The sequence below is a fragment of the Ambystoma mexicanum genome, chromosome 3q (genome assembly GCF_040938575.1).
Source record: "Ambystoma mexicanum isolate Mex_15411 chromosome 3q, UKY_AmexF1_1, whole genome shotgun sequence".
NCBI lineage: Eukaryota > Metazoa > Chordata > Amphibia > Caudata > Ambystomatidae > Ambystoma > Ambystoma mexicanum.
Window position 1 is genome coordinate 1,214,582,975 of NC_090926.1, and position 27,262 is coordinate 1,214,610,236.

A 27,262-nucleotide genomic window follows, 5' to 3' on the forward strand; every position below is an offset into this window, starting at 1 on the left:
GAGATTCTCCAGGTTCTACCGTTTCAAGACTGGCTGGTGTCGCTGGACCTTGAAGACATCGATTTTCACACGCCTAGCGCAGGTGTTTCATGAGGTTCGTCATTGGAGATGCACATTACTAGTTAAAGGTGCTCCCCTTTTGCTTGACCGCCGCAGCCAGGGTTTTTACCTAGCTGATGGCAGTAGTAGCACCCATCTCAGGAGAGCCTGCGTGTTTTTATTCCCATACTTGGACGATTGGCTGATCTGGGCTCGGTTTCCAGAACAAGTTTCGAAGCACCTCGAGGACACTTGTTCGCTGCTGCATGAAATCACAGATCTCACCAGCGCAGAAGCTCAATTCATTGGAGCGGTATTGGACACCGGGAAAGGCATGGGAAGGTTTTTCCTCCAGAGGAGTCACCAACGTGGCAAATACAGTCAGTTTTTTCCAGAATACCAGCTGTCTCCCGACATCCGCTTACCTGCACCTGCTGGGCCTCATGGCATCCTGCATTCTCCAGGTGCCGCAGGCGAGACTCAGGATGAGATCTCTGCAGTGGCTTCTCAGGAACCAGTGGTCGCAGTATTTTAGGATGTGCTCTAGGTGTCGAGGTCTATGTTCGATGACCTGACTTGCGTGGAGCGACAGAACAAACATGTTGGCTGCAGAAGATTTCTGACAACCCTGGCCATAGACGCAGGTAATCATGGACGCCTTTCTGAAGAGTTCGGGGGCTCATTGAGGCTCTCTCCAAATCAGCGGTCACTGGTCCCAGAAGGATGCCACCAATACCAAATAACTAACCAAATACCGACTGATGCCACCAATACCAAAAAACCTAACCCAATCCCCCCAGCACTGGCGAGAAGTGCCAAAAACATCACTAAAGATAAGGATCCTACCCCACCTATGTGCCCTCACCTCCAACCCCCCACATCCGCAGACCCATCGGTACTGGCGGACATCTACAAATCTACGATTAGCACTGCTATAGACATTATTGCTCCACTTCAGAAGAAAAAAGCAAAAAATGTGAAACATTCCAACACCTGGTTCTCTCCAGAACTAAGAGAACTCTGCTCCCAAAAATGCAAAGCGCTGAACAACTGGCAAAGCTCCCCAAATGGAGCTATGCTATCAGCATACAAAACTCTGGCCATTCAATATAAGAAGGCAATATCTGCATCCTGCAACGATAGAATTACAAATGCCTCCTCTGAATCCAAAGAGCTCTTTACAATTTTTGAAGAACTATCCCTCCCAGCCACCAAATCCCAAGAGATTGTCAAAGATCAAAAATGGTGTAATACAATACAAATTGCCCTACTAAACAAAATTGAACTCCTGCAAAAGAAAATTCAGGAGCACCACAAGAATCTCACGCAGCATATTAGAAGATCCTCTAACGCAGAGCAGGTGATCACCTCTAGCGAAGAACGAGTGGTCGATAGAGACCCAATAACACCTTTCGAATTCAGGGAAATCACTGAACTTGAAGTAATAGAGATTGCCAAAAGAATTAGGCCCTCCAGTTGTAAAGGAGATGCCTGTCCAGCCAAGCTAGTCAAAGATTGTGCAAAAGCACTTGCCCCATTCCTCAAATCTTTCATTAACACCTCATTCAACTCATACACTGTCCCAGATAGCCTAAAAGAAGTTTGGATGTGCCCCCTTTTAAAAATAAATACGTTGGACCCAGAGATTACCAATAACTACAGGCCCATTACTACTGTCCCGTTCTTGCTCAAGATACTGGACAAAGTTGCCTATACGCAAATCCAACAATATCTAGAAGAAAACCACACCCTAAGCAAAAGACAGTCAGGCTTCCGTCCAGGACATGGAACAGACCTTGCCTTAATCTTAAAATACAACTTGGCGACATCATGGACAAAGGCATCCGTGACTTCTCCTCCTTTTAGATCTATCAGCTGCCTTTGACCTTGTCAACCATGATATCCTAGGTATGCATATAAAGAACGAGGCCCATTTCTCACCAAAAGCAATCACCTGGGTGGTCTCATTCCTAAACGGAAGACTCATGAAAGTCTTCTCCGACTCTGCCTGCGCCTCCCCCACCACCATCCACTCCAGCGTCCCGCAAGGCTCATGCACTGCCCCCACGCTGTACAATATCTTCACTCTCCTGCTCTTCAATGATCTGGACTGTCGTGACATAGCATATACCAACTATGCTGACGACACTCATGTACTGCTACCGCTAACTGGCATATACGAACAAGACGGTGCAGCACTAACAAAAATCTTCTCAGCTATTCAGACATGGACGACGGCCAACGGCCTCTGCTTAAATGAGGACAAGATGGAGATCCTCATAGTGTGCACTAGGGAAACGCTCAACAAGCTCCCACCACAATATACAACCTTTACCATAGACAACTCCACCATCACAGTCTCAGCAGTGGTAAAAACCCTAGGAGTTTACCTTGACTGTTCACTGTCCATGTCACGCCAGGTCAACGCTATAGCCTCCTCCGACTCAATCACCACCAAGGTGATCAATGCTGTCAAGCCCTTCCTCTCTACCAAAAACTGCCTATCCATTGCCAGAGCCACAGTAGGTACTAAACTGTACTACTGCAATGCATTATTCTTGGGCACCTCGACAAAAAACCTTAAACTTCAAGTCACACAGAACAATGCCCTTAGGCAGCCCTGAGTATTCCCAAAAGGGAACATATCTCACAGGCAAGGAAAGATACTCACTGGATACCAGTAGAAAACGCATACTTTTAAAAACACTGGCCATCACACACAGGTGCCTCTCTTCTGATGCACCACCTTACCTATCAGAAAGAATCATCCTCAACCCATCCAATAGACCCATTCGATCGCACCTGACCAACCAGATCTACGTGCCAGCCTTCAAAAGAACTAAAGCTGGAGGGTCTAACTTTCAACACTTGGCCCCCAAAAACTGGAATGCACTGCCCACAAATCTAAGAAACAAAAGATTCTATACTGCCTTCCGCAAAATGCTGAAAACCATACTAAACTGCTAGATCAAACCAATATGTGTAGACATGCTGTTAAATATATATAAACATGCTTTTCAACTGTAACCTTAGTACAGCTCAACATACGCCTGCTGCCATTCTCTGTACTACTGTGTCCTGGTCTACATACTGTCTTTGCTATTGCATGCCCAAGTGAGTACTCTGTGACAGCGCCACGATGCCCCAAGGCCGATGTGCGCTTTATAAATGCCAATAAATAAAAATAAAATAAATAAAGGAGCAATGTTGCAACATCAATCTGCTGGAGTTGCGAGCTTTCGGACTAGCGCTGACGGTGTTTGCGCCTTCTCTGCTGCGGAAAATGCCCTAGTTCTAATGGACAAGACAGGGACCCTCCACTAGCTCAACCAGCATGGAGGCGTGAGATCACTGCCCCTGTGCAGTGAGGCCATGCAGCTATAGTTCTGGAGTCTGTAGAACAACATCTCAGCCTCTGCAGCTCATCTGGCAGGAGTGGAGAATGGGTTGGCAGGCACTCTAAGCAGGCAGAGCGTCAGTGAGGAGATCTTCACCCTCTGAGCAGACATATTGTCATTGCAGAGATCTTCACCCAGTGGGGCACCACAGCAGTGGATCTGTTTGGGACAAGGGACAACTCGAAATGCAAGCAGTTCTGTTCAAGGGGATTTCTCATCAGGTGGGGTGTTGGGGAATGCGTTCTGTTGGAGTGGGTCTTTGTTCAAGGGAATTTCTCCACTATGTGTTCCCACCATTACCAATCATCACTGGGTGAGGAATACATGGTACCCAGATCTCCATGAACAGGGCGTATGCCCTTTTATCCGGCTTCCTCGGAGGTGGGCCCGATTGTCTAAGTCTGGAGGTAATGTGCTTCACCCGAACCAGGAAACTCTTAGCCTGCTTGCTTGCCTCTTGAGCGGCTGAGGGACAGGGACTGGGACCTCGATGAGAAGGTACTAGACGTGTTGTTGGCTGCACGTAGACTGCCCACTAGGCCCCTGTACGCATGCAGATATAGAAGGTTCACGGCATGGTGTAAGACTAAGCGAGTGGATCTAATGTAGTGTCCCACCTCCTCAATGATGGAGTTTTTGTTGGCCTTGGCCAAATCAGACCTACAAGTGAGTAGGGTAAAGGGGTATCTGGCTGCCCTTTCCTTGTTTAAGAGGACACCAGAACTAGGTTCATTTTTTACCATCCCAGTGGTGGCCAAGTTCCTGAAGGGTCATGTTAATGTATTCCCTCCTATGATTTTTGAGGCCCCTGATTGGGATTTGAATATGGTTCTGACCTTTCCATTTGAGCCTTTACATTCTACTTCCATCAGACGTCTCACATTGAAGACTCTCTTTTTGTGGAAATCACGTCCACAAGATGGGATCCGTGAGCTCAGGCACTCTTATAAGCCCCCTTTCATGAGGTTTTTCAAGGAGAAGGTATCCCTGAAAGTTCACCCTATGTTTTTACCGAAGGTGGTATCTGAATTCCACTTGAGCCAGAGCATAGAACGCCCAGCTTTTTACCATCCACCTCATCCATCTAAGGACGAGGAGAGGCTGCATAGATTTGATCCCAAGAGGGCTGTGAGTTTATACCTAGCGTGAGAAACCAAAGGCCTCTGGGACTTGTCACCCTGGTGGCCAGGGCACGGCCTTCGATTTTGGATCCAGTTTCTGGGGGTGGACCAGTGCGGGAGGATCACCTGGGTGAGGGGTCTGTGGAGAGTGGGGGTGAGATAGCTGATGGTGAGATGCAGTATTCCCCCTTTTTTTTTCATCTACGCCATCTTATTTCTTAGGATTTCCCGAAAGTCGCAACTCCTCCCTGCCCCCCTTTTTACACAAACACTGGTCCGAGGAAGAGGGTGACTGAGAGCAACCAGACTAACTCTCTCACATCGTACTGGACATGTCCCGTTATTCAGGTCACGCAAAGTCAGGCACTTTACCCTAAGTGCATACACCTGATACCAGCTAACTCTCCTCACACGAATAAAAGGCAACACCTAACGACACACTCTGTGCAAGGCGGAACACGAGTATGAGCAGAACCTCTGGGACGAAAGCACACCTACTGGAGCAGAGCAACGGACCAAGGGATGAGAGCAGTGGGCCGAAACTCCCAAGGCTTCCCTACTGGAGGTCGTTGCCTCCGACAGACTGTGAAAGACACGTGGAGAAGGCCAGATCCCACAAGTAAAGATTGCATTGTGTTTCAAGAACGCCATCGACTGTCCCGGGTGAACTGCAGAGTTGAGGAGGCGAGGCCAAGCTGTGGTACTAACTTTAACTCGAAAATCGTTGAAGGCAAAACAAGAAAGAAGCACCCACAGCCAGTGAGTTGGCAAACGACCTGAGAGACTGGTGTGTGTTAAACTGAATCAAGTAGAAAAATCATATCACAAGTGAAGGCTGCACACGTGTGGATGAGACACGACGAAAGGCAGAGACTCATGAATGAACTTTAAAGTGAAATACAGCTGCAGGATCAACGATACTAAGTAACGGAGTGGTCCGGTGAAAATGAAGTAGCCCATTTGAAAGTCTCTGTAAAAGGTGCATTGTTTGAATCTAAAGGCCGAACAAACAGAAAGAGTGGGAGCAAATAGTGAACGTTGAGTCGAAGTGGTCCTGCGGTATTCTTTCAAGAAAGCCACGCATATTCGAAAGACTTGGACATTCGAAAGTGGTACAAGCACGATTGAGGGAGACCCGAAGTATATTAAGCTTGGGGATGGAAGCCCGCTTGCAACTTTGTGTGAACTGTATCGTGAAAGGTCTGAGCCTGGCAGAGGGGGTTCTATGAGAACTGTGTGGTGAAAGGCCGAGGGGGACCTTTGTGAACGTTTTGATAGAAATATTATTTTGGAAGTAAGAGAAATGAACTTTAAACATGGAAGGCCAGGCGGGGCTCGATCCACGGTTTTGTACTGTGTACTGTGTTGGAAGCCAACCAGAGTGTGTCATCCGGACTACGAGGATTGCCTTACCCTGTGAGGCCTAACCATGGGGAGGAGAGCTGTTTCAGACACATTGGGCCTCATTACAAGTCCATCGGTAAATGTGTCGGTAAAACCGTCAGGTTGCCACCAGACTTGCACATTTTTCCGTGGCCTGACTTGCCAGAAACACCAGGGCATTGCAGCCCCAGTGGTCCATGAAGTCAGGCGCTGGAAAATGGTAATTCCCATTTAAGTCCAGGACTCAAGGGGAATGGGAAGCACGGAAGCACTGGTACCGTTAATAACGGTGCCGGTGCTTCCGTGAAACTCTGCGGGCGGGAGCCGTTCCGCCTGCCAGATCTGACCCTGGCGGGCGGGACGGCACTCGCCTGCAGGCTCCTAGTGTGCCAGTCTGGTAACAACGGTGCCGGTAGGCTTACCGGCACCGTTGTTACCGGACCAGCACACTTGTAATAAGGCCCATTATCATTTGAACACCGGTTTTTCCTTTTGCATACATTGGCTCCTTTTTACACTTTTTTGTACAAGAGATCAGGCAGGTATTAGGTTTTGTTAGCATAGGCCGTTTTGATTTGACAGACTCCACCAAGACTGTTTTGTCTATCATTTGATGGTCGAGACTACTCCCATCTTAGTTATAGGGCAGAATAGGAGTTTCTCCAACCCCAACATTTTCAATAAAGTTTTTAAAATTGTATTTATTGTGTCAGTGTCAACACTTGTGATACCATGCCTTCCCTACACTAGTCAGAACGGGCTCTTTTAGGAAGGATGACCAACTATTCATTGCATTCTCGCAATCAGTTTGGGGCGAGCTGTTACCAAATAACTACCTCTCGTTGGATAGTGCTGTACATTTCGGAGTGGTACCAGAACGCAGGTGAAGAGGTTTTGTCCGGACTTAGGGCCCACTCAACCAGAAGTGGTCACAGCTTTCTCGGCCCCCCAGAGAGGATGGCCAGTCAGGGACATTTGTTGAGCGACAACCTGGTCTTTTTTACACACATTTTCCAAACATTGCAGCTTAGACATTACCTGGGGAGCCGATGCTCATTTTGGTGGCGCAGTCCTCCAAAGTTTCCTGATGTGACTTCCAACCTTCCACCGTCCAGAATACTGCTTTAGGAGTCTATTAAGATGATGTATCGGTGGGCGAATGCAATCCATTGAAGGAGAAATTGCATACCAGTAATGTTCTTTCTATGGATTCTTCTCTCACAGATTCCTCATCGCCGTCCCAGCCTACCTCACTTTGAAGTTTGTGGTTCTGTTCTCAAGCTTCTGTGCGCAGATGACATGGGGAAGAGATTGATACACTAGTACAACAACAATTTGTTATCCAGGTTTACTGGTTTCTTCTGGTTTCATTAAAAAAAGTAGGGAAAAAAAGCCAGCAACAAGTTGTTTGATATTGTTGATTTGGTTTGGTTAATTTGCCCTTCCGAATTGGTGCATGTTCCCTCTCGCGGGCTGAGCTTAGAGTAAAAAATGTGGGGAACTGAGGTAAGGGGGCGTAGTGCATCCCTTTAGTACGGTGATCAACATCCAGTCTGGTGTCGAGGAGTGGCATGGACGAACACTAGGGAGTCGAGACACTATGTCAAGCTGCACTGGGCCCCCCCTGTCGAAGAAATGTATGAGCAGCTGATGCTGGATGAATCTATCAAGATGAGGAATCTGTGGGAGAAGAATCCATAGAACGAACATTACTGGTAAGTAATTTATCCTTCTCATTCTCTGTTCCCTCAAGTCATTTTCCTAGGCAACAACTTGGTTGGACAGGCATTCACTTGTACCACTTTAACTCACTGGGAAATGGGCAAAAAACAGATGGGGAAGGCTCTGGCATTTAGAAATCAGCTCTGACTTGTGTTTCAGTAATATACATAGAGTACAAAGAGGTATACCACTTAATGTTGTTTTGTTGAATTATCAAACGTTTTAGCAGAACATTTGTCATTGTTGAGATTTTTCTTATAATTATAGACCTAATCACTATTTCTTTCTTATTTCTCCCTTAGGGTCATTTTGGAAAAGTTAGCCTGTACTGTTATGATCCAACCAATGATGGCACTGGAGAGATGGTGGCAGTAAAGTCCCTGAAGTCAGATGTCAGTCAGCAGCTGCTGACCAGCTGGAAAAGAGAGATTGAGATCCTGAGACTGCTGTACCACGAGAACATTGTGAAGTACAAAGGATGTTGTAGCGACCAAGGTACTTTAAGGTTGCAGACGTACGAGACAGACATGGATGTTGCTAAAGACTTCTATTTTCAATAAAAGTAAAGAGAAAACCTTTCTATCCCTATCTCTAAGATGGGTTTCCCTGCCTCAACTAAGGCTTGTGTCAGAATGTTCGTAAAGTAACAGTTCAGTGTCGTGTATCAAAACCTAAATGTATCCCTTACACTTAGAACTGAACTTAAGACAAAGTCGACCTTCATTTTTTTCCTTGAATTGGTTCTTCCACCAGAAAGTTCCAATTAGCTTCCTAGTTCACAGTCCCAGGGGGAAATGGCTGCATTAAGTATAAATAGGGTTGGGTAAAGACCTCACTAGCCTTAACGCTAAGAGTGGTTTCCCTGCCCCAACATAAATCTTAAATGGGTCTTTCAGGATGTCAAACAATAAACAATTGTCCACTGGCATGTCAAAACCCTAACTCTAGCCCTCACACTAATGACTTAACCACAAGGTGCAAAGGAGTTTTTTCGTAGCAGATCCTTCACAGTTATTTTCAAATGTTCCAAACACAAAATTCCAAATGGTGCAAAAACAAACAATGTTCCACGGGGGTAAAGAGAATGTTTCCCTTCCCTTGACTTTGTCACAATGTTCACAATCCTAGGGATTGTCTTCCTTCCCAAGGTTCTCTTACTTTTACAAAGCCAACCTGTTAGGCAAGATTATATGCAGCACCCTGTGGGAGACTACATCATCCTTGTCCTCTTGGCAATAGTTAACCCAATCTTTGGTATAAGTCTGTACTACACAAGTTGGTAGAATGAATGAGCAGTCAAGCTTATCCCAAGAGGGGTCAATTTGAGCTGTAGGCTTACAACATAGTTTCACAGTGACAAGTATCCAAATAACACTTTCACTCAAGGTTTCTTGATTAAATAATTATTTATTAATGTAAACAGTCAGTTTTAAAACAAGCTTTCCTTAGAAGGGAGCAATACTCCCTCCTCCTAGCTGGTTCCCCAATGTCTTTCACAGTTCAATAAGTTTTGTAGTTCCATTATGGGGGTTTTCACAATCTCAGGTTTTTTTCACATCTCTTGATCCGTCCGCACTGGGACGATGAAGCCGTTTCTGGAGTCCCTCTCAACTTTCCAGCCTCACCCTTTTTGGGAATTGTCCTGGGATCTATATCACAAAATGGTTTACTGTTTTCTCTATTTCTTCAGACTTTACCTTTTCCAAGGATTCTCGATTCTCCAGGCTTTTTAAGCGAAAAGGAAATGACAAAAACAATGATGTTTTTTTCTTCTTATCTTGAGGAAGGCAAAGCTATGGTCATAAACTCATAAGACGAGACTCCTGGCAGGAACTGGTGTTGACCAATCAGCAATGTGTAACAGACTGATGACAGAAGATGATTCGGGTTTGGCTCGATGGACCAGCCCTAGATGATTCTGGAGTGGGCCCATGAGGACCTTTACGTCTCTATCACTGATTGCTCTCCTGAGAACTCTATTCTCGTCAATGAGGCTCCAGAAGACCCAAAGGGTTTCGATTTCTTCGGATTGTACTTACGAAGGTACCGCCTGGAATACATTTCAAGGAGCACCTGGTGGCCAGGGTCCGTACTGTGTGAAGTTCTGAGCTTCAACCAGCTCTTGGCTTACTTTCTAGCTCCCCTTCCACAAGTTCAAAGCAGTTCCAAAAAGCCCCAGGGTTCCATTTCCAAGAAGACAACAGAGTTCCAAAGTTGCCTTTAAACGTTCATCACTTGCTTTTTGACGTTGTTCAAAACTGCTTTCTTCATAAATGTTCATTACTTGTGTTTCACACTTGCTTTCATTTCATTCATAGGCTTATCAAAGCTTTCCTTTAATTCGGTATTCAATAATACTTGCTTCACATTCAAGCTTATTTACTTGGAGTTCGCAGCTTGCTCAATATTCAAAACCCCTCACTTTGGGTTCAACATCAATTGCCACACGTTTCAGTTAATCAGGCATTACCATATGCCCAATTGTAGCCCCCGGAGTGCCCCGGTATGAGTGTTCCCTTCAATTCACTCACGGGCCCTCGGCTGCTCCTCCGGACGTACTTTCTTCGGCGTCCTTGGGCTCTGCGTACACTTTCTCGGGAGCCCGCCGAGCAGAGCTCGCCTTCTGTGAAACTTGCTGCGCGTTGCCATTAGCTCCGCTCTTCACTCGCGGACGCTACCGGTGGCCTGCAGTACCCCAGCGGTCTCGACCCTCTCATGGCCTGCTTGGGCCCCAGCATTACAGTCCCTCCTCTGCAGCAGCCGTTGTCCTGACCTGCAGACAGGACCCTCCTCGGGAGCTCCCTCCTGGGCAGGATTTCTCCCCTATCCGCCCGTCTCTCGCAGGCCAGCTCTCTCCTGCTGGTTTCTCTCCTGCCAGTTTCGCCTTTCATGCACCTGTGACCTGTTAACAGGTTGCAGGTGCAAGTCCTTGAGTACAATTGCCTGAACCCAATTACTTCTATTCTCTGGACATGCATGACCCTCGCAACACTCAAGTCTCTTCCTTGTCTCAGTACCAGAGTGGTGAAAATGCATGTTATTGTGTGCAACTCCTAGTTGCCTCTTCCTCGTCCCAGTACTAGAGTGGTGTGACTGAGGGGGAAATAAGAAAAAATAACTGGCAGTAACCTATGAAGGTAGTGGTAGGGTAGGGTTTATTGCTACAAGGGAAAGGGGGATACCATGTTTCACCCAAAGATATCCTCTCCCCACGCCCCAAGGTCCCTCCACCCAGGTGATCCTCCCTCTCATCTCCACCCCCAGGGTGAGGATCCAAGAGCAATGGCCTTTCCCTGGCCACCTGAGAAGAGGATCCAAGGGGAGTAGATGTGGGGATGCCCTGAGGTTCCTCACAACTGACAGACTTTAATCCCAACGGCCAAGGTGAGGGTTAGCTTTGTTACTATGCTTCTTAATCTTTGCGCGTGTTCAGCTAACAGTTCTTTACACCCTCCTGATATTATTGGTGTCCTTTAAGACACGTTTCCCTTGACCCACTCCGATACTTTTAATAATTCCTGTTACCTGGTACTTGGTGTAGGGAGTTTTCCCTGGTTCATCCTGGGTTTTCCTGATAGTCAGTTGCCTTTTTCCACTCGTCGCGGCTCTCTTCCGGGACCATGTACAGTTGGCTTTCAGTAACAGACCAGGCAATAGACCTTGCTTACCTGTACTGATCGTCCAGCCACCACCACTCTGGATACTGTTAAGGTCTGTTTATGTGACGGTGCGATGGAGTCGGGTTAGCGGATTCAGCGTAGTTGTTGAACCACCCGGTCCACCCACTACAGGACACACCATCACGACCCAGTCTCCGTCGCTCCATAGGGCCGACTCTCAGCCGACATGTACAACGCTTTCCAAGCGTCTTATGAACAATAAACGTCTGGTCAACCGGTTGTTCTGCCCTATTTAGAGATCACAAACACACGCACATGTCTAGAGCATGCCTGCCCTGGAGGGTTTTCAAAGAGCCTCAGGGTGTCCCTGTGGGTGGGGCTCAGACCTCCGAACAAGTTCCCCACATTTCAGGCATTGCACAGAACAGCTGACAAAATTGAGCATGGGCCTGCACATTTCAGTAACGAGGGTGGGGGAACCGCTCAGGAGGCATGTGTTGGCCGCTGTAGGCCAGGCGCCAGAAAAGATGACACCCTTCAGTACCACTCTCTGGACATGGTGGGGCCTGTAATGGTACGCTTGACCTCAGCACCCATACAGGTGCCTCATTCTTTTCAACCACATGCGCAGTGGACGTCGCCGTTCCAGGAGCCTCATGTGGGTGTACCCACCTGCCACTTCATTAATTTGCACTCATATGTAGCAGGACAGAGAACACAGGCACGGCTATAGCAACCCATTTGCACCCTGGAATCGGGCCAGAAAATGCTTTGGAGGCGCCAGATGAGCCTGTGATGACCAGATTCAAGAGATACAGGAGCAGCCCTGACATGAGGGTTCTTTCACGATATCCTACGAGAAATGCTCCCGCCTATGGAAAAAACAGCGACAGCTACGGGGGCCCCCCCTCAACCGACCTTCTGGTACCCCAGGCGTCAACCGGCATATTAGATACAGGGTCTAGCCCCCACAGAAAACCAAAAGCAGATACAGATGAAGGAGCACTTGATGATACACCATATTCCATTCAGGTGTTCCACAAAAGGGGGCCGTTATGATGGAATGTTCGGACCGTCCCCCTCTCTGAGGCACCATCTGAAGAACCAGTTTTTTTGTCAGAGTTCCACACTAAGAGACCTAGTAACGCAAGTATCCCTCTACAACTGAATATCCTTGGCGAGGCGAAAAAGAATTAGCTGAAGCCACATAATATGCAACTGATTAGGAAGGGATTAGTTGTCTGTTTTAGTGTCCCCTCAGAGACACTGCGATCAATTTGAATTCCCCAGTGACCTAATTTGTGGTATTGGCTGCTCGGGCACAGGACAAGGCTCTCTCGACTTCTTCCTATATCACCTCCTCTCTTACACCTTCGGGCAAAGAGAAAGCTCTTGATGAGATTGGGAAAAAAAGCTTTACCGAAACATTGACCCTACATATTCAATATACTTATTGCATCAATAAACTGTGGAAGGAGATGGGAGTATTTGTATCTGACGTAAACGAAGATAGGAAGGAGCGGTTCCTTGAAGGCCTTCGAGGAGTAGGGCTGACATCCCACGATATCCTGGCGTATGTGGCTTGGCACATAGATACAGCAGCTAGAGGAATGTGCGCGTGCCTGGACTTTAGCAGCGCTGCTTGGCGCAAAAGCACCAAGCTATTGCCAAAGGTCAATGAAAGGTAGGTCTCTGCTTTTTGATGGCCTCATACTCTATCACTCCAGCACAGATGAGAAATTAAAGTAAAGAGATCCTCTCTCATGGCAAAAAGTCTATCTACTATCTCCAAGCTTCCCATCATACCTGTCTTACTGGCCAAAGATCATCTGCAGATTTCAGATGCTTCCTGGCCTATACCCAGGGCAGGGGTAGACTGGCAAGAGCTTGGTTCCTCAGGCAAGAAGAAGCCCATGAACAGGCAAGACATTATTGGGCACTATGTCAAGCCACGCTAAAACGGCAAAAGTTTGACATTCACAAGACCCAGCAGCACTTGATTCCGGTAGGCAGGCTGGTATCTCCCCGACCTTCAATCTTGGAAGGAAATAGCATTGAGCCCCTAGACTTTATCGGTACTAAGTAGCAATTTCAAACTCATCATCCCAACCCACACTCTGTCTCCCGCCAACCCCCATACAGTTTTCATCAAATCTGTTTGAGTGACTTGAGAAACTTTTGAGGTTGCATGTGAAAAAGGAGTTTCTTCTCAAGTCCCCATTGAGGGCTACTTCTTGTGATTCTATTCTCTCTTCCCAAGAAGGACAAGGCAGGATGAAGCACTATCCTCAATTTGTCGAACTTCAACGAATATCTCCCAACCTAGTGATTCAAGCTGGTCACTTCTGGGCAGAACCTGTCTTCTCTTATGGAAGGGGGATCAGCTGTGTACACTAGACGTGCAGGACACATATATGCACATACCAATTTGGAAACCCCAAATGAAGTTCCTCCACTTCAGTATTCAAAATACGTACTACAAGTACAAAGTTCTCCTGTTCGGCCTGAGCTCCACGCCAAGGGCATTTAAAATAGTCATGGACACACTAATGGTGATCTATACAGACCCATTGGTGATCAACTGGATGATTTGGGGAACCACCCTAAGTAAATTGGTGGGATCAGTCAACTATGTTGTTCGTCTGTCCTTTGCATTGGGCCTGACCATCAATTTGGACAAATCGACTCTCAACCCACAAAGATTACAGTACATTGTCCTCATATTGCACTGTATTCAGGGAACATTTACAGAACGGAATATATTGCTACAATCATACTCCTACTTCCCGTCCCCTTTCCTTCATACTGTATGGGCGTCCCTCCCTAGGGACGGGAGACAGAACCTTTTTAACCTTTTCACCAGAAAATATCATCTTCCATTTAAATTTGGATGCGCGTGATGGCGTGGCCCTGGGAGCATACGCTCCCCTGCCTCCGCCTACCGGTGCCACTCCCCGGTCCTCTTTTCCGCATTTGAGGTGAACGGACCGCTTTCACCAGCGCTCCTGGGTTAGGCCTCCGGCCTTGTCATTCCACGCACTCTTCCCCAGAGAATTATCTTGTCTGCTCGCACTCAGGAATCCTCCGCACCCTGCACAGGTGACTCCTTCCCAAGGAAGCGCCCAGGCGGGAGGGAACTCTCAGTTCCTAAAACCAGCAAGAACACAGAGGCTGCTCCAGCTACCGGCCACCAGAAGCAAGATCTTAAAGGTGCTATCGCTCAGGGGCCACAAGGTTCTGTTACCAGGTCCCAACATGAGGGGCTAAGCCCTAACACAGGACGCATGTCTGAGGGGGCACCTGTACAAAGCACTACCGACAGCACAGCCTCGACCTGAGGTGCAGGGAACGCCACAACTACCACCACTCAGTGTATTAGTGGAAGCCGGTCCAAGCTCAGCAAGTTCCACAACGCAGGCACCTGGCATGGAGCAAAACAAAATGGCCAACGGGCCAGACGAAATTGCGGCTCACCCGACAACTTTTTCCTTAGGAGACCAGGCAGTGGAACGAGCTTCCAGGTGGGATTGGTCAAGTCCTGTTACTTGGTCCACATCCTAACCATCCACTTTGCAGGGCAGATACACTTTGCCCTATGCAGCGAGACAGGGCATGGCTAGGACTCGGCAGCCTCAGGGGCCGACCCCTATGCCTATACCATCAGGCACCCCTCCGGCCTGTGAAGACAGTTTCTTCGAGAAGTTCCTTGCACTCATAAGATCACCACAGATGGGTACCATCCTCAGGGACGTGCTCCCTCCCTTACAGCCGCAAGCACCCACAGCCACACTGCCCCTGGGTCCAGCTCAGCCCCCAGTTCCTATGCCGGTACCAGTCACAGCAGCCCCAGTTCCCATGCCTGCACGAGTCACGGCAGCCCACCTCAGCAGCCTCCGGCACTGATACTCAGCACGCCACAGCTGCCTGCACCCAGCACTCCTCCGGATCCCCCAGAACCGCAGGACACAACAGTGGGCACAGATGAGGAGGAGAACTCAGACACCCCATAGTCAGCCAAAGCTTTTCACAAGTGGCTTGCAGGACTGGCTGAGTACCTGGGAATCCCACAGCCACAGGTGGCACTACCAGAGGCGGGCATACTCGCTGAAGTTCTCACAATACGGCCTACTTCTAGAACAGAAATTCTGCTTCAAAAAGATGGTGTAGCATTTGCCAAAAAAGGTGACTTAAGCCACACTCTACCCAACCTACCAATAGGCGTCACAAAGCTAAGTACAGGCAAACGGAAGTGGTCCCCTCCTATTGTCGGCTCACCCCATTCACATTCCTCAGTGATTGCGGCAGCATCACTACACTCCAAGCCACAATCCTCCTCGGCAGCTTCGACATCGGCGCACCTGGGCAAGGAGGAAAAGCTTTTGGAGGCATTCGGGAAGAAAGTGTATTCTAACACCACTCTACATCTGTGCCAGGCCAACGCAGACATCATGTAGGCGGCTGTCAACTGGAAGTTGTGGCAGGAAATTTGCGGATTTCCTCCCTGAGCTCCCCACACACAGCCAGGCTCGCTTCAAGGCCGGGCTGGCGGAAGCCAAAATCGTGGCACAAGACATAATGGAGTCCACGGTTGCCCACATTGGCACGTCAGGGCAAGCTATTTGTATTGCCACAGACATTAGAAGGTTGGCTTGGCTCAGAGTGACAAAATTCAATCCAGATGTGCAGGAAAGCATACTAGACCTGCCTTTCGAGGGGGGCGACCTGTTACATTCAACAACGGATGAGGAACTTCATAAGAAAAAGAATAGTTCACAGACAGCGAAATCTTTATCTATCCTCACTTAGTCTGCACCCAAGACCTACAGCTAGACACACCAGCGCTCGGACAAAGGTCAGTCCTCCAGAGACTTCAGAGGCTTCCAGGAGAGACGGTCCAGACAACCGGACAGATCCCCTAGCCAGCACAGGCGCAAGCAGCACAAGGCAAACAAGGGTTTCTTTCCCTCCCCCTCCTTATCCCCAGCCTGAGGGGAAAAAGTTGTGACCGGCCCATCCGGATCCACGAGTCTGCGGTTGGGGGCAGGCTTGCCCTTCACGTACACAGCTGGCGGCCAAAGTTCACGGACCCCTGGATCCTCTTGGTAGTATCCTCGGGCTACCGACTCCTTATTCCTCCTTCTGCTCCTTCCTCCCCACCGCTCCCGCTGATTAGTCAAGCAATTCTGTTGGCGGAAATCCGCTCGCTCATAGCGAGCAAGGCAGTGGAGGAAGTTCCAGCCTTGCAACAGGGCCTGGGCTTCTATTCACAAATTTTCTCCATACACAAAAAGAACCAGGCTGGCCTGAGAGTTGTTGGATCATTCCACCTTGAACCTTTCCGTTCCCCTTCAAAAGTTCAAGATAGTTAACCCAGCCGTCATAGCCGAGACACTGTGCATGGGAGTTTGGATGTGCTCCCTGAATCTGAAGGATGCTTACCTACACGTCCCGGTCTGGGAACCCCATCGGTCCTCCCTGAGGTTCAGTATCATGGGTTTTGACATTCAATACACTCCCTTTGGACTCAATTCGGCCCTCAGAGTCTTTACCAGGCTAATGAACGCAGTGGTAGCCCTACTCTGGGCACAGGGCCATCATATTTTCCATATTTAGATGACTGGTTATTGAGGGCGAGATCTCTGGAGACGATCCAGCATACGGCCTTCGCCCTCATGGATACACTATACGACCTGTGATTTTCCATCAATCACACAAAGTCACAATTATTGCCCACACAGAGTCTGACCTTCCTGGGCCTTATCTGGGACACAAGCTGCGAAAGGATCTTCCCTTCAGCGGACAAGATTGCAGCTATCAAGTGGGTCACTGGGCCTTTTCTCAGCAGAGCAGTGGCCTCGGCTTGATGGTACCAACACCTGCTGGGAGTCATTGCTGCATGTCTCCTCACAGTACCGCATACGAGGCTAAAAATGAGGCGGCTGCAGCTACACTTTTCAGCATCCTGGGTCCAGGAGAAGGGATCTCAGGCAGAGCAGGTCAGCATACCTCAGCATCTCCACCAGGATCTAGTCTGGTGGGATACAGACAACAAGCTGCGGTTAGGCAGGCCCTTTCAGCAACCAATACCTCATTATCACAGACTCATCCCTAGAAGGATAGGGAGCTACCCTGGACAGCCATGGTGTCCATGGCGAATGGTCCAGTCAGGAGCAGCTGGCGTACATCAACTGGGTGGCGATGATGGCTATCTGGCTTGCTCTCAAAGCCTTCCTACCCATGATCACCGAAAAAGGCGATTCTTATTCAAGCAGACAGCTCCACTTGCATGTATTAGATTACATCAACGAGCAAGGCGGCACATGGTCTCCACACCTTTGCAGACTGGTTATCGAGATTTGGGAGTGTGCTGTGGTGAACAACATGCACCTGTCGGCAGATAACCTCCCAGGGGGGTCAAACCTAGAGGCGGGCAGGCTCAGCATGCTGGGCGTGGACAACTACAAATGGCAGTTGAACGAGGAGATCCTTCAGGGGATCTTCACCAGGCAGGGGCAGCCATCGGTGGACCTCTTTGCCACCAGTACCAACAGGAGGTGCCCTCAGTTTGCCACCTGTATGGGGCAAGTCAGGGGTTCTCTGGCCGACGTAATGCAGATCCTGTGGAACATGAACGCGTATGCCATTCCTCCCACTCCCTTGGTACACAGGGTCATCTGCAGAATCAGGGAGTTGCGAGAGCTTCGGATCATCCTGTGAACTCCATGGTGGCCAGCAAGACCCTGGTTCTCTGAACTTCTCAGCCTGTCGGCCCAGGCCCCGATACACCTCCTGCGTAGCCCAGCACACTTACTCTCTCAGCAGGTTGGCACATCGATTCACCCCTCCTCCGCAGAAGTTAGCGCGCGCAGCATGGTTCCTAAACAGATCACCCTGAAACATCTGCACCTGAACAGGTCACCCTGAAACATCTGCATCTGTCGCAGGCTAACTTGGCATCATACAGGGGGCTCGAAACGATGCTACCAGGAGCCAGTACAAAAGCAAGTGGTCCACGTTCTGTCACTGGGCAGAATCAAAGGGAATGAATCCATTGACTTGCACGTTGGATGACGTTCTATCCTTCTCTGCAGACCTCGAACGCACAGGGGTGCAGGTAGACACATGTCACACGTATCTGGCGGCCATTGGTGCTTATAAGAACTCGGAAGAGAAAGTATTTTCATCCTCAAATCCAGTGGTCAAAAGGCACTTGGCGGGCCTGACTAGACTGTACCCACCTATCAAAAGACAACACCCCGTGCCGGAACTCAGTTTGGTCCTGGGCGCCCTGGCGCTCTCCCCATTTGAACCTATGGTGTCCGCGGACTTCAGGCTAGTTATCATTAAGACTGCCCTGCTAGTGTGCCTTACCTCGGCACGCCGAATCAATGAAATCCAGACGCTGGTGGCGTCAGAGCCATATACTACGTTTCACAAGGACAAGGTGGTGCTTAGAACACACCTCACATTTTTACCTAAGGTAGTCTCCTCTGCTCACCTGAATGAGGAGATAATGTTACCAACATTCTTCAGGGACCCAAGGATGACGCTCCGAGGGTATTGCACTGTCTGGATGTCAGACGTGCGCTAAAATTCTACCTGGACAGAATCAGGAGTTTCCATGAATCAGACGTCCTCTTCATCACCTTTGGGGGGTCAAAACCAGGCTGTCAAGCCTCCAAGGCATCCATAGCCAGGTGGATGGTTATGGCCATCAAGGAGGCGTATGAAGGGCAGCACAAACCATTGCCAGCAAACATGCATGCCCACGCCATCAGAGCTAAGGCCACGACGGTAGCTTTCCAAAGACACGTTCCGTGACAGTTTATCAGGAAAGCGGCTGCGTGGGCTACTCCCTTGGCCTTATGCAAGCACTACTGCTTGGATGCCAGCGCCAGGTTAGACGCGGCATTTGGTCAGGCAGTGTTAAGGAACGTGTTTTCTTAAGAGTGGCAACTCTTCACCCTAGGGCTACATTCAGTTGTAATCGCCCATACAGTATACAGTAAAGGGGACGGGACATACGAGTAATCATATAGTTACTCACCGTAGTGTCTAGCATACTCCTAGTACATAGTACCCTTTCCTCCCTACACCCCACCATCCTCCCCACTAATAGAACTGGTGTCATTGTTAATATTGTCAGCGTGTCAAAGGGGACTGAGGGCCGCGCACATCCACATTTAAAGGGGAAGATGATGTTTCTGGTGAAAAAGATTCAGTCTCCCGTCCCTACATACAGTATGGAGGAAAGGGGGCTATGGACTCAGAGTATGTTAGTCAATACGGTGAGTAACGTATAATCTATGCAGGGAGTTCATGACATGCAATGAACACGCAGCTTCTAGCAATAAAGTTTCAGCGTCTGCTGGGCTTAATGGCATTGTGGTTGTTCCACATACGAGGTTCTACATGAGACGGGCACAGCTCAACCTCACTTTCCAGTTGTCTGAGGCAGTCTGCTCACACCCATCCCGAACCCATACTGATGAAGATGCTCTTGGTGTCCTCATAGCAGCCTCAGGACCTTATGGATATACTGAGCAGGAACTGACATCCTGATAGTAACATTCTGCTTACTCCTGATTGCAGCACAATCTGTTTGGCATGTAAACTGGAGCGGGGAAGAGCTTGCGCCTACCGTGTACGGCCTGCGGCGCTGTGGCTGCAATTCCATGGTAACTGATTTTTTCCTGCGCTGGTGGGATTAGAATCAATGTTGAAGATTCTACCGCAAATGTGCATCTTCAACATTGGTTTATAAGTGGTTAACAAAAACAGAATTACATTTTCTCAAGTGCCTCTTTTTAGCTTGTATTCATTGCTATTTATGCAAATACACATGTCCTACTTGTATATGTTCGTGGTAAGAAAGCCCACTGTGCAATGCACTCATAGTGGTAACAGTAAAGACAGACGCAAGGGATGACAGTTCAAGGTGGTTTATTGGTGAGATAAACGCCTTATCTAAACCTAAATCTAAGATGGGAGCAAGCTGTGACCATCTAATAATAAGGCAGTCCTAGTGAAGTCAAGTCATGCTGTGGAGCATCCTCGGGTGTTCTATTAGGCGGCACAGAAAACGACTAGACCCAAAACTAAACGCCCATTCAAGGTTATCTTCAGATCTATTATGTGTAAAACGACATCCTTTATGGATGTTTGAAACAGTTGTCCTAAAAGAGGACATTTGACTTTACAGAGGAAAGTACACCTTCAAGAAAGGTGATGAGATATTTAGAACCGTCTTGTCAAGAAGACGGAAAACAAGGGATAACTATATTGAGGAGGTGATATCATATGATGGGGAAGACAACAACCCAGATAAGTACCCTCTACCTTTCCCAGGCATTGTGTAACCATTAATAACATTGTCACCTACTGAGGATCAATGCCTTTACACTGACCTTCTAAGGAGGGCAGCAGACTGTTTCAATATCCAAACTCACAAATTGGAGTAAGTGGCAGATTTCATAGAGGTTATTCTGCAAGAGAAAATCCAGTCTCTCAATCTATACCACTTTTTTTAAAAATAACTTTATTTTGGTTCGGTTGCATACATGGGGAAAGCAATACAGCATCATAAAAACAGTGTTATTTAGCAATCGGATGGAGCAACAGATGAAGAACAGCGGGTCTTCTCTCATTATTCGGGTGCTTGTTGTCCCCTGTCCCCGTTTCTTTCCCCCATAGTACCGTACATCCAAGGAGAGTCCATTATTGGAAATTGTCCCATAGGACCAGCTGTGTTAGTTGGGGCTTGTGTGTTTGTGCTGGGAAGTCCCAGTCTAGAATTGGGGCCCAAATGTCTGTAAATCTATGTAGGAGGCCTTCCTTGGCAGCAGTAACGTGTTCCGCCACCAGGATGTCCCATATTTTGATCCACCAAAGGGTCAGCGATCGGCCCTCTGGGGTCTTCCAGGTGCGGGCAATCATAATTCTTCCTACAAGGAGTAGCTGAGTGATGAGTTTGGCTGTCGCGACCTTTCTTGAGTAAACCCCCTGGACTGGGGAACCGAGGAGGACCACCTCAGGAGTTTTTGAAATCTTGATCTGGGTAATAGCCTCAATTGTAGAGAGATTTTGGTCCCAGAAGGAATGGATGATGGGGCAGTCCCACCACATGTGTAAATAGGTGCCTTGCAGCCCACATTTATACCAGCATTGTGGGTCAAGTGAATTTTGGATGTGGTAGAGCCGCAGTGAGGGGGGTGGGGTAGTACCAGCGGAGGAGCAGCTTAATAGGACATTATCTGTTTGTGGCCCATATCGAGTACGAGTAGGTTTTTGTCCAAATGTCCACCCAGGTGTGATCCTCGATTGGGTGTCCCAAATCTGTTTTCCATTGTTGTGTCATGTATGTCGGCCTGAGGGGTTAGCATGTCCTCTTGTTGTAGCTTATATAGATTGGATATCTTTCCTCCAGTTGGTTTCCCCTGCATGGTGAGCTTGATGGGGCTGAGGTCACGCGTGGCCCCCAGTCGGACCAGTGGGTGAGTGTACCAGTGGCAGAGCTGGGCGTAGGGGAAGTCTGCCCGTTTCGGCCCCTGAAAGGACGTTTTACAGCTTTCAAATGTCCGTGGTTGAACATTTTCTTTATAGTTGTGCTAGGATTTTTAGGCCCCTTCTCACTCGAGTCCTAATGTTTGTGGGTGTGTTCCTGGCGTCAAGGACGGGTTATGAAAGATCAGGGTATTTGTGCCTAAGCCACACGGGATGCCCTTGGATTTCATTGCCCAGTCCCATGTTAGCAGCGTGCATTTTGTTGATGACATTATGCCTGGCCAGGTCTTCTGTATCGGGGATAGATATAAGGAAGAGAACTGAGGGATAATGGCATTCGTGATTGGTAATGGCAATCTCCACCCACCTCAGGGGTTCCGTTGAGGGGGAGCCAAGCTCGGAAGCGTGCCAGTTGTGAGGCCACATAATATTTGTGTAGATTCGGTCCCCAGGGACACCCAAGCGAGCACTTCCCATCATCACTTTTTTAGGGATCTTAGCTCTTTTCCCCCTCCATATAAATCGGAGCATTTTCTTCTGTAGGTGGAGAAGGGAGGGTAACAGGATTGAGACGGGTAGGGAGGAGCAAAAGTAAAGAAATTGCAGGAGCAGGTGTTCATTTTGCAGGCTATAATTCGCGCCAGGAGTGATATTTCTTGGAAGGCCCATTGTTCGAGATCTCTTTCTAGTTCTTTAAAGAGTGGGTTGTGGGGCAGTTTACAGAATATACTTCTCGCAGTCTGGTCGGGACCTTGACTCCTAAGTAGTTTATGGAATTCCCGTTCCATTGAATGGGGCAAAGCGGTTTAAGGACCTCCATCTCCTCTGCGGTCAATCCCACCCCCAACGCTGAGAATTTCCCATAGTTGATTGTGAACCTACCTACCTTTCTAAGTCTATGTAGAGCTCAGAGTGAGTGTTGTGAGGAGCATGTTTGCAATCCCTTAATATTGGGGTCCCTCCGTATCCGTTGGGCCAGAGGTTCCATTATTAGGGCAAACAATAGGGGAGAAATAGGACACCCTTGCCTGGTCTCACAGGTCAGTGAGATGGCCGCCGTTAGTCTCTGGTTAACCCGCAGGGAGTTTTTGGGCGAGCGGTAGTTGGCCAGGACCATTTTGCAGAAGAGTGGGCCGAATTGGAAAGCCTCATGGGTAAGTTGCATGAAGGACCATTCCGCTTTGTCAAAAGCCTTGGATGCGACTAGGGCTAGTAGTGCTGTTTTATGGTGTTGTGAGGTTGCTATTTCCATCAGATTCAGTGCTCACCAAATAATATTCCCTGTTGATCTACCCAGTATGAAGCCTATTTGGTCTGGGTTGATTATCTTGGGGAGAACTGCCGCCAGGCGGTTTGATAGGACTTTGGATATTTTCCTGGTTTAGTAAGAGGATAGTCATGGACTCTTGCATTGTTGGAGTAACGGAGCCAGACGTGCCGAAAGAGTTAAAGAGGGCCGTGAGGGGGGGGCAAAAGTTGTAGAATCTAGTTGTGAACACATCAGGGCACGGACCGCATGTTTTTAAAACTTTGATAAACAAGTCTACTTCTTCGCTTGTGATTGGGCCATCCAGGGCTTCTGTGTCAGTCTTGCTGAGGTTTGAGAGGGTGACCCTTTTAATATATTGCTCTTAGCCACTGTCATGGTGTCGGTGAGATGAGGCACCGCCTTGTAATTTGGCTTCTTCTGTATATTGGACCCATCTTTATAGGTCCTGCAGGCCGGTTATTGTATTACGTCATTTTATCTTGGCTAATTTCTCGACCAAGAACTTATTTGCTTTATTGTTTTTGGTGTAATAGCCCTGCTTAGTACAAGATAGAGCGTGAGCTGATTCCTCTGATAGTGGGCTTTGAGTCTGTTTTGGGCTACCTGTAGGGAGTGATGGGAGAGACCAACCCTTGTGTTTCCCTCCGGCTATTGTTATGTCTTTTTCTAGTTTGGTGCTTGCCTCCAGTCTACGCTTCCGGTTAGCTGCCGCGTGGGCTATAAGTTCTCCCCTGATCACCGCCTTCATGGCATCCCAGGTGTTGGTGAGGTGTGCTCAAGGGGATTCTCCCGAAAGTAAGATCGGATTGCTTTGGCAATGGCGTCCCTCAGTGCTATGTCATTTAGGATCGGATCAGAGAGGTTCCAGCGATGTCTGGGAGGGGGCATGGGTTATAGACAGTAAGTCTGCATGGCAGGGGCGTGGTCTGACACGATTCTCGGCTTTATGCTCACCTCGTCGACGAAGGACAGTAGTTGTGGGGAAGTCAAGAGTAGGTTTGATGCACATGTGAGAAGTCCTTTTCTCCTTGGTGTAGTACCTTCTAGGTGTCCACCACCCCCAGTGACCTAAACAGATGAAGGAGCCCTGTGGCCGTTTTGAAATCTCTCTGGGCTGCGGGGTGAGATTTGTCCATCAGGGGTTCTGGGATTACTAAGTCTCCCCCAATGATCACATGGCCTTTGGTGAAGGGGAGCAGCTTGGCCTCCAGCTCTGTATAGAAAGACTCTTGTCATTCATTGGGTGCATTGACTGAAATCAGAAAATATAATTGCCCACAGGTCATACCCTGGACTCCTGCGTAGCATCCTTCTGGGCTGTATACTGTCTCCAGTTCTTTAAACGGGATTCCTTTCGCCAAGAGGATGGCGGTGCCGCCTCTCTTTGAGCCACTGGAAACAAGTATTTGAGTGGAAAGTTTCTGTTTTGGAGCTGGGTGGAGTCCAGTGGAAGCAGGTGGGTCTCCTGTAAAAATATCACTGAGCCATTCATATTTTGTAGGCGCTAAAGCGTGGCTTTGCTGCTACTATGTGATGTCATCAGTGATGTCATCAATGACATCTGTGATGTCATCTTTGATGTCTTGGGTGTTAGTCTTAGCAGTGCACAGTGGTGGCGCGAGTTATGGTTGCTTAGCTTACCATAACTGGTGAATTTCTGGAGGTTTTCAGTTTTACTTGTAACCATAACGTCCTTTTAAAAATGTTTTTTCATTGAATTTCATAGGTTTTTATTAGTCCATCTTAACCATGACGTCCCTTTAGCAAAGTATTTTTCAGTGAATTTCATGGGTTTTTACCAGTGCATGCTATTTTCATACTACCCAATATACCAATATTTGTGTCCAATGTACAAAGTGTCACCTTAAAACTCTGTCATTTCCCACCTTCTAGAATCATTTTTAACACTTCTATACAACTTTTTTCAACTAGTTTTGCATCCGTAGGTGTCTACAAACATCTGACTTCATTGCGGACCTTCCAGGCACTACCACATGACCATAGGCTGGCGCGCGACATGATATGTCCGAGAACCCGCCCGCCCTTAAGATCTGTGCTTCACGGACAGTTCGGAACTGCATTTTCTACTGATCTAGGAACTTTCAACTTCAAAAATTTCCCTTGCACAGCTCCAACACCTGTTCCTACTCATTATCCATTAACAATCTAGTACACAGTGCATACTTTTAACAAAACTGCTATTTATCTTAAAATGGCATCAGCTAATGCCATCCCTCCTCCCCAAGAGCCACCACCACTGATGTAATCAAGGAGCATGAGAAACACAGACCCCTACCTTAGAAATAACACACGTGCAACATTTTCCCCTATCCAACTACCCCTCCATATTAGTGTTTGGTACCTCTTCCCTTATTTTCCTCCCCACCTTTCGTTCCTAGCTCTCCTGCCAAAAAAACAAATACATCCAAAAACAACAAATGTTCCTTTAGGAACCACCTTTCACAGTTAAAAAATAGAACTAAAAAAAAACTTATAGACTCCATCTACTTTATATTTCTCAGTAAAGTACATAGATTCAATAAGATTTCCCAACATTTCTTTTGAATTTTGTGTTATGCTAATGGGAATATTGTGGCGTTCATCCTCCGTTCCAGGGACTGGAGTGGTGGATACTGGCCCGGCAGCCCAAGTTATCAGCCCAAGCGTAGCAACGGCGGATAACGATGTCTCTGGACCATTATCCCCCCATTCTAGCCCCTGTAATAGGGGAGGAAGGCCATTAGCACCCTAGGTTCCCAAATCGGGAATCCAGGGTGCTGAAAAAAAGGATTTTTCTTCCTAAACTGTGAAGAAAAATCCTTTTCCAAGATGGCCACCATGGAAAGGGAAGACGGGGTTCCATATAGGGCCCCTCTTCGGTTTCCATGGCAGCCTGCAGAAGGCGAAAAGAGAACCCTATGACCTTATTACCACAAGAACATTTTTCTTCCCTTTCAAACCTATCCCAATTTCGAATAACTAGCGCAAAGCCACCAGGTGGACATATGGCCACTTTAACCCCATGTTTTGTCCCTCGTGATCATGGCCAGTAGCCAGGTTGTCCGAATCATGACCTTATTCCATGACCAGGACAATCTGGCCACTGCCCATGGCCACAGGCTACACCTCAGTCACCAAAGTTATATCACTGTTTTGTGTACCTACATTATGACACTCGTCAAAAAATAAAAAACAGGCACATTTCCAAACTATGCTTTCAGGTCTTTGACAGTGCTCCTTACACAAGTTTGCTCGAAATCCACCCATGTTTTATTTTTTCAAAAGTGTCAAATCTATGCACATACAATCGTCATATAACCTAGCCCCCACTTGACAAAATCCATTCAGACTTTACGAAAACATTTATATCTAGATCTATAATCTTTTGCAAACCTTTGTGTAGATTCCTCAAATGGCACCTCATCTATAAGCCTTTACATTATTTTGGGACTCCCGCCACTGATTTTGCCCCTCTTGACAAAATCCCACCAAACATGGCTAAAACATTTATATCTAGATCTATTATCAGCTTGCCAAATTAAGTGTAGATTCGTCAAATGGCATCTCATTTATAAGCCTTTATATTATTTTGGGACCCCCCCCTCTAATATTGCCTCCTCTTGACCGAATCCCACCAAACTTTGCAGACTCGTTCGGAATCAGGTAAGAAATATAATTGCAGAATTACATGCAGTTTCATTAAGTGGCGCCAAAGTTATAAGCCATCCAAGAGCTGCTTTTCACCAACCCTGAAATGCTGAGGTGTCTGCGAACTTCTCAGGACTGTTTGCTGCCTTTTACGGTGAAAAACACTGTTAGCCATATCCCATCCTATCCGCATCACCCCTCACCTCCCCAGAGATTATTTGATAGGTTTGACAAGTGCAATGTTGTGTTTTTTAATATGTTTTTACTGCGATGTTCAGGGACACCAGCCGCTGTCCGAGAATCCAAGATGGCGGGCGTTTCCAAAAATCTGACGCACTTCACGCTTTTCACCATCCAATCAGTAGGCGCGTCCGATGTCCACAGGCAGCACGTTGCCCTTTAAGCCAATCGGAGACCTGTCTGTGGTCTGAACAGGGAAGTGTGTCCGTGGAGTGGACATAGATATCACACATTTTTTTAGACCTAACTTTTGGTAATTTTTAAAAAAAACTACTGGACGGATTTCCACCGAATTTACAAAAGCACACATTCGGGAAC

General features: G+C 47.8%; 1 protein-coding gene across 2 annotated transcripts in view; it reads left to right on the forward strand.

Moving 5' to 3' along the window:
- Positions 1-27,262, forward strand: part of TYK2 (tyrosine kinase 2) — a 1,212,497-nt gene that overhangs the window by 1,091,534 nt on the left and 93,701 nt on the right. For both annotated transcript variants that reach the window (XM_069604089.1, XM_069604090.1), the window contains exon 19: positions 7,966-8,158. In XM_069604089.1, coding sequence (XP_069460190.1) covers positions 7,966-8,158 — 193 coding nt within the window. The remainder of the gene's footprint in view (positions 1-7,965; positions 8,159-27,262) is intronic.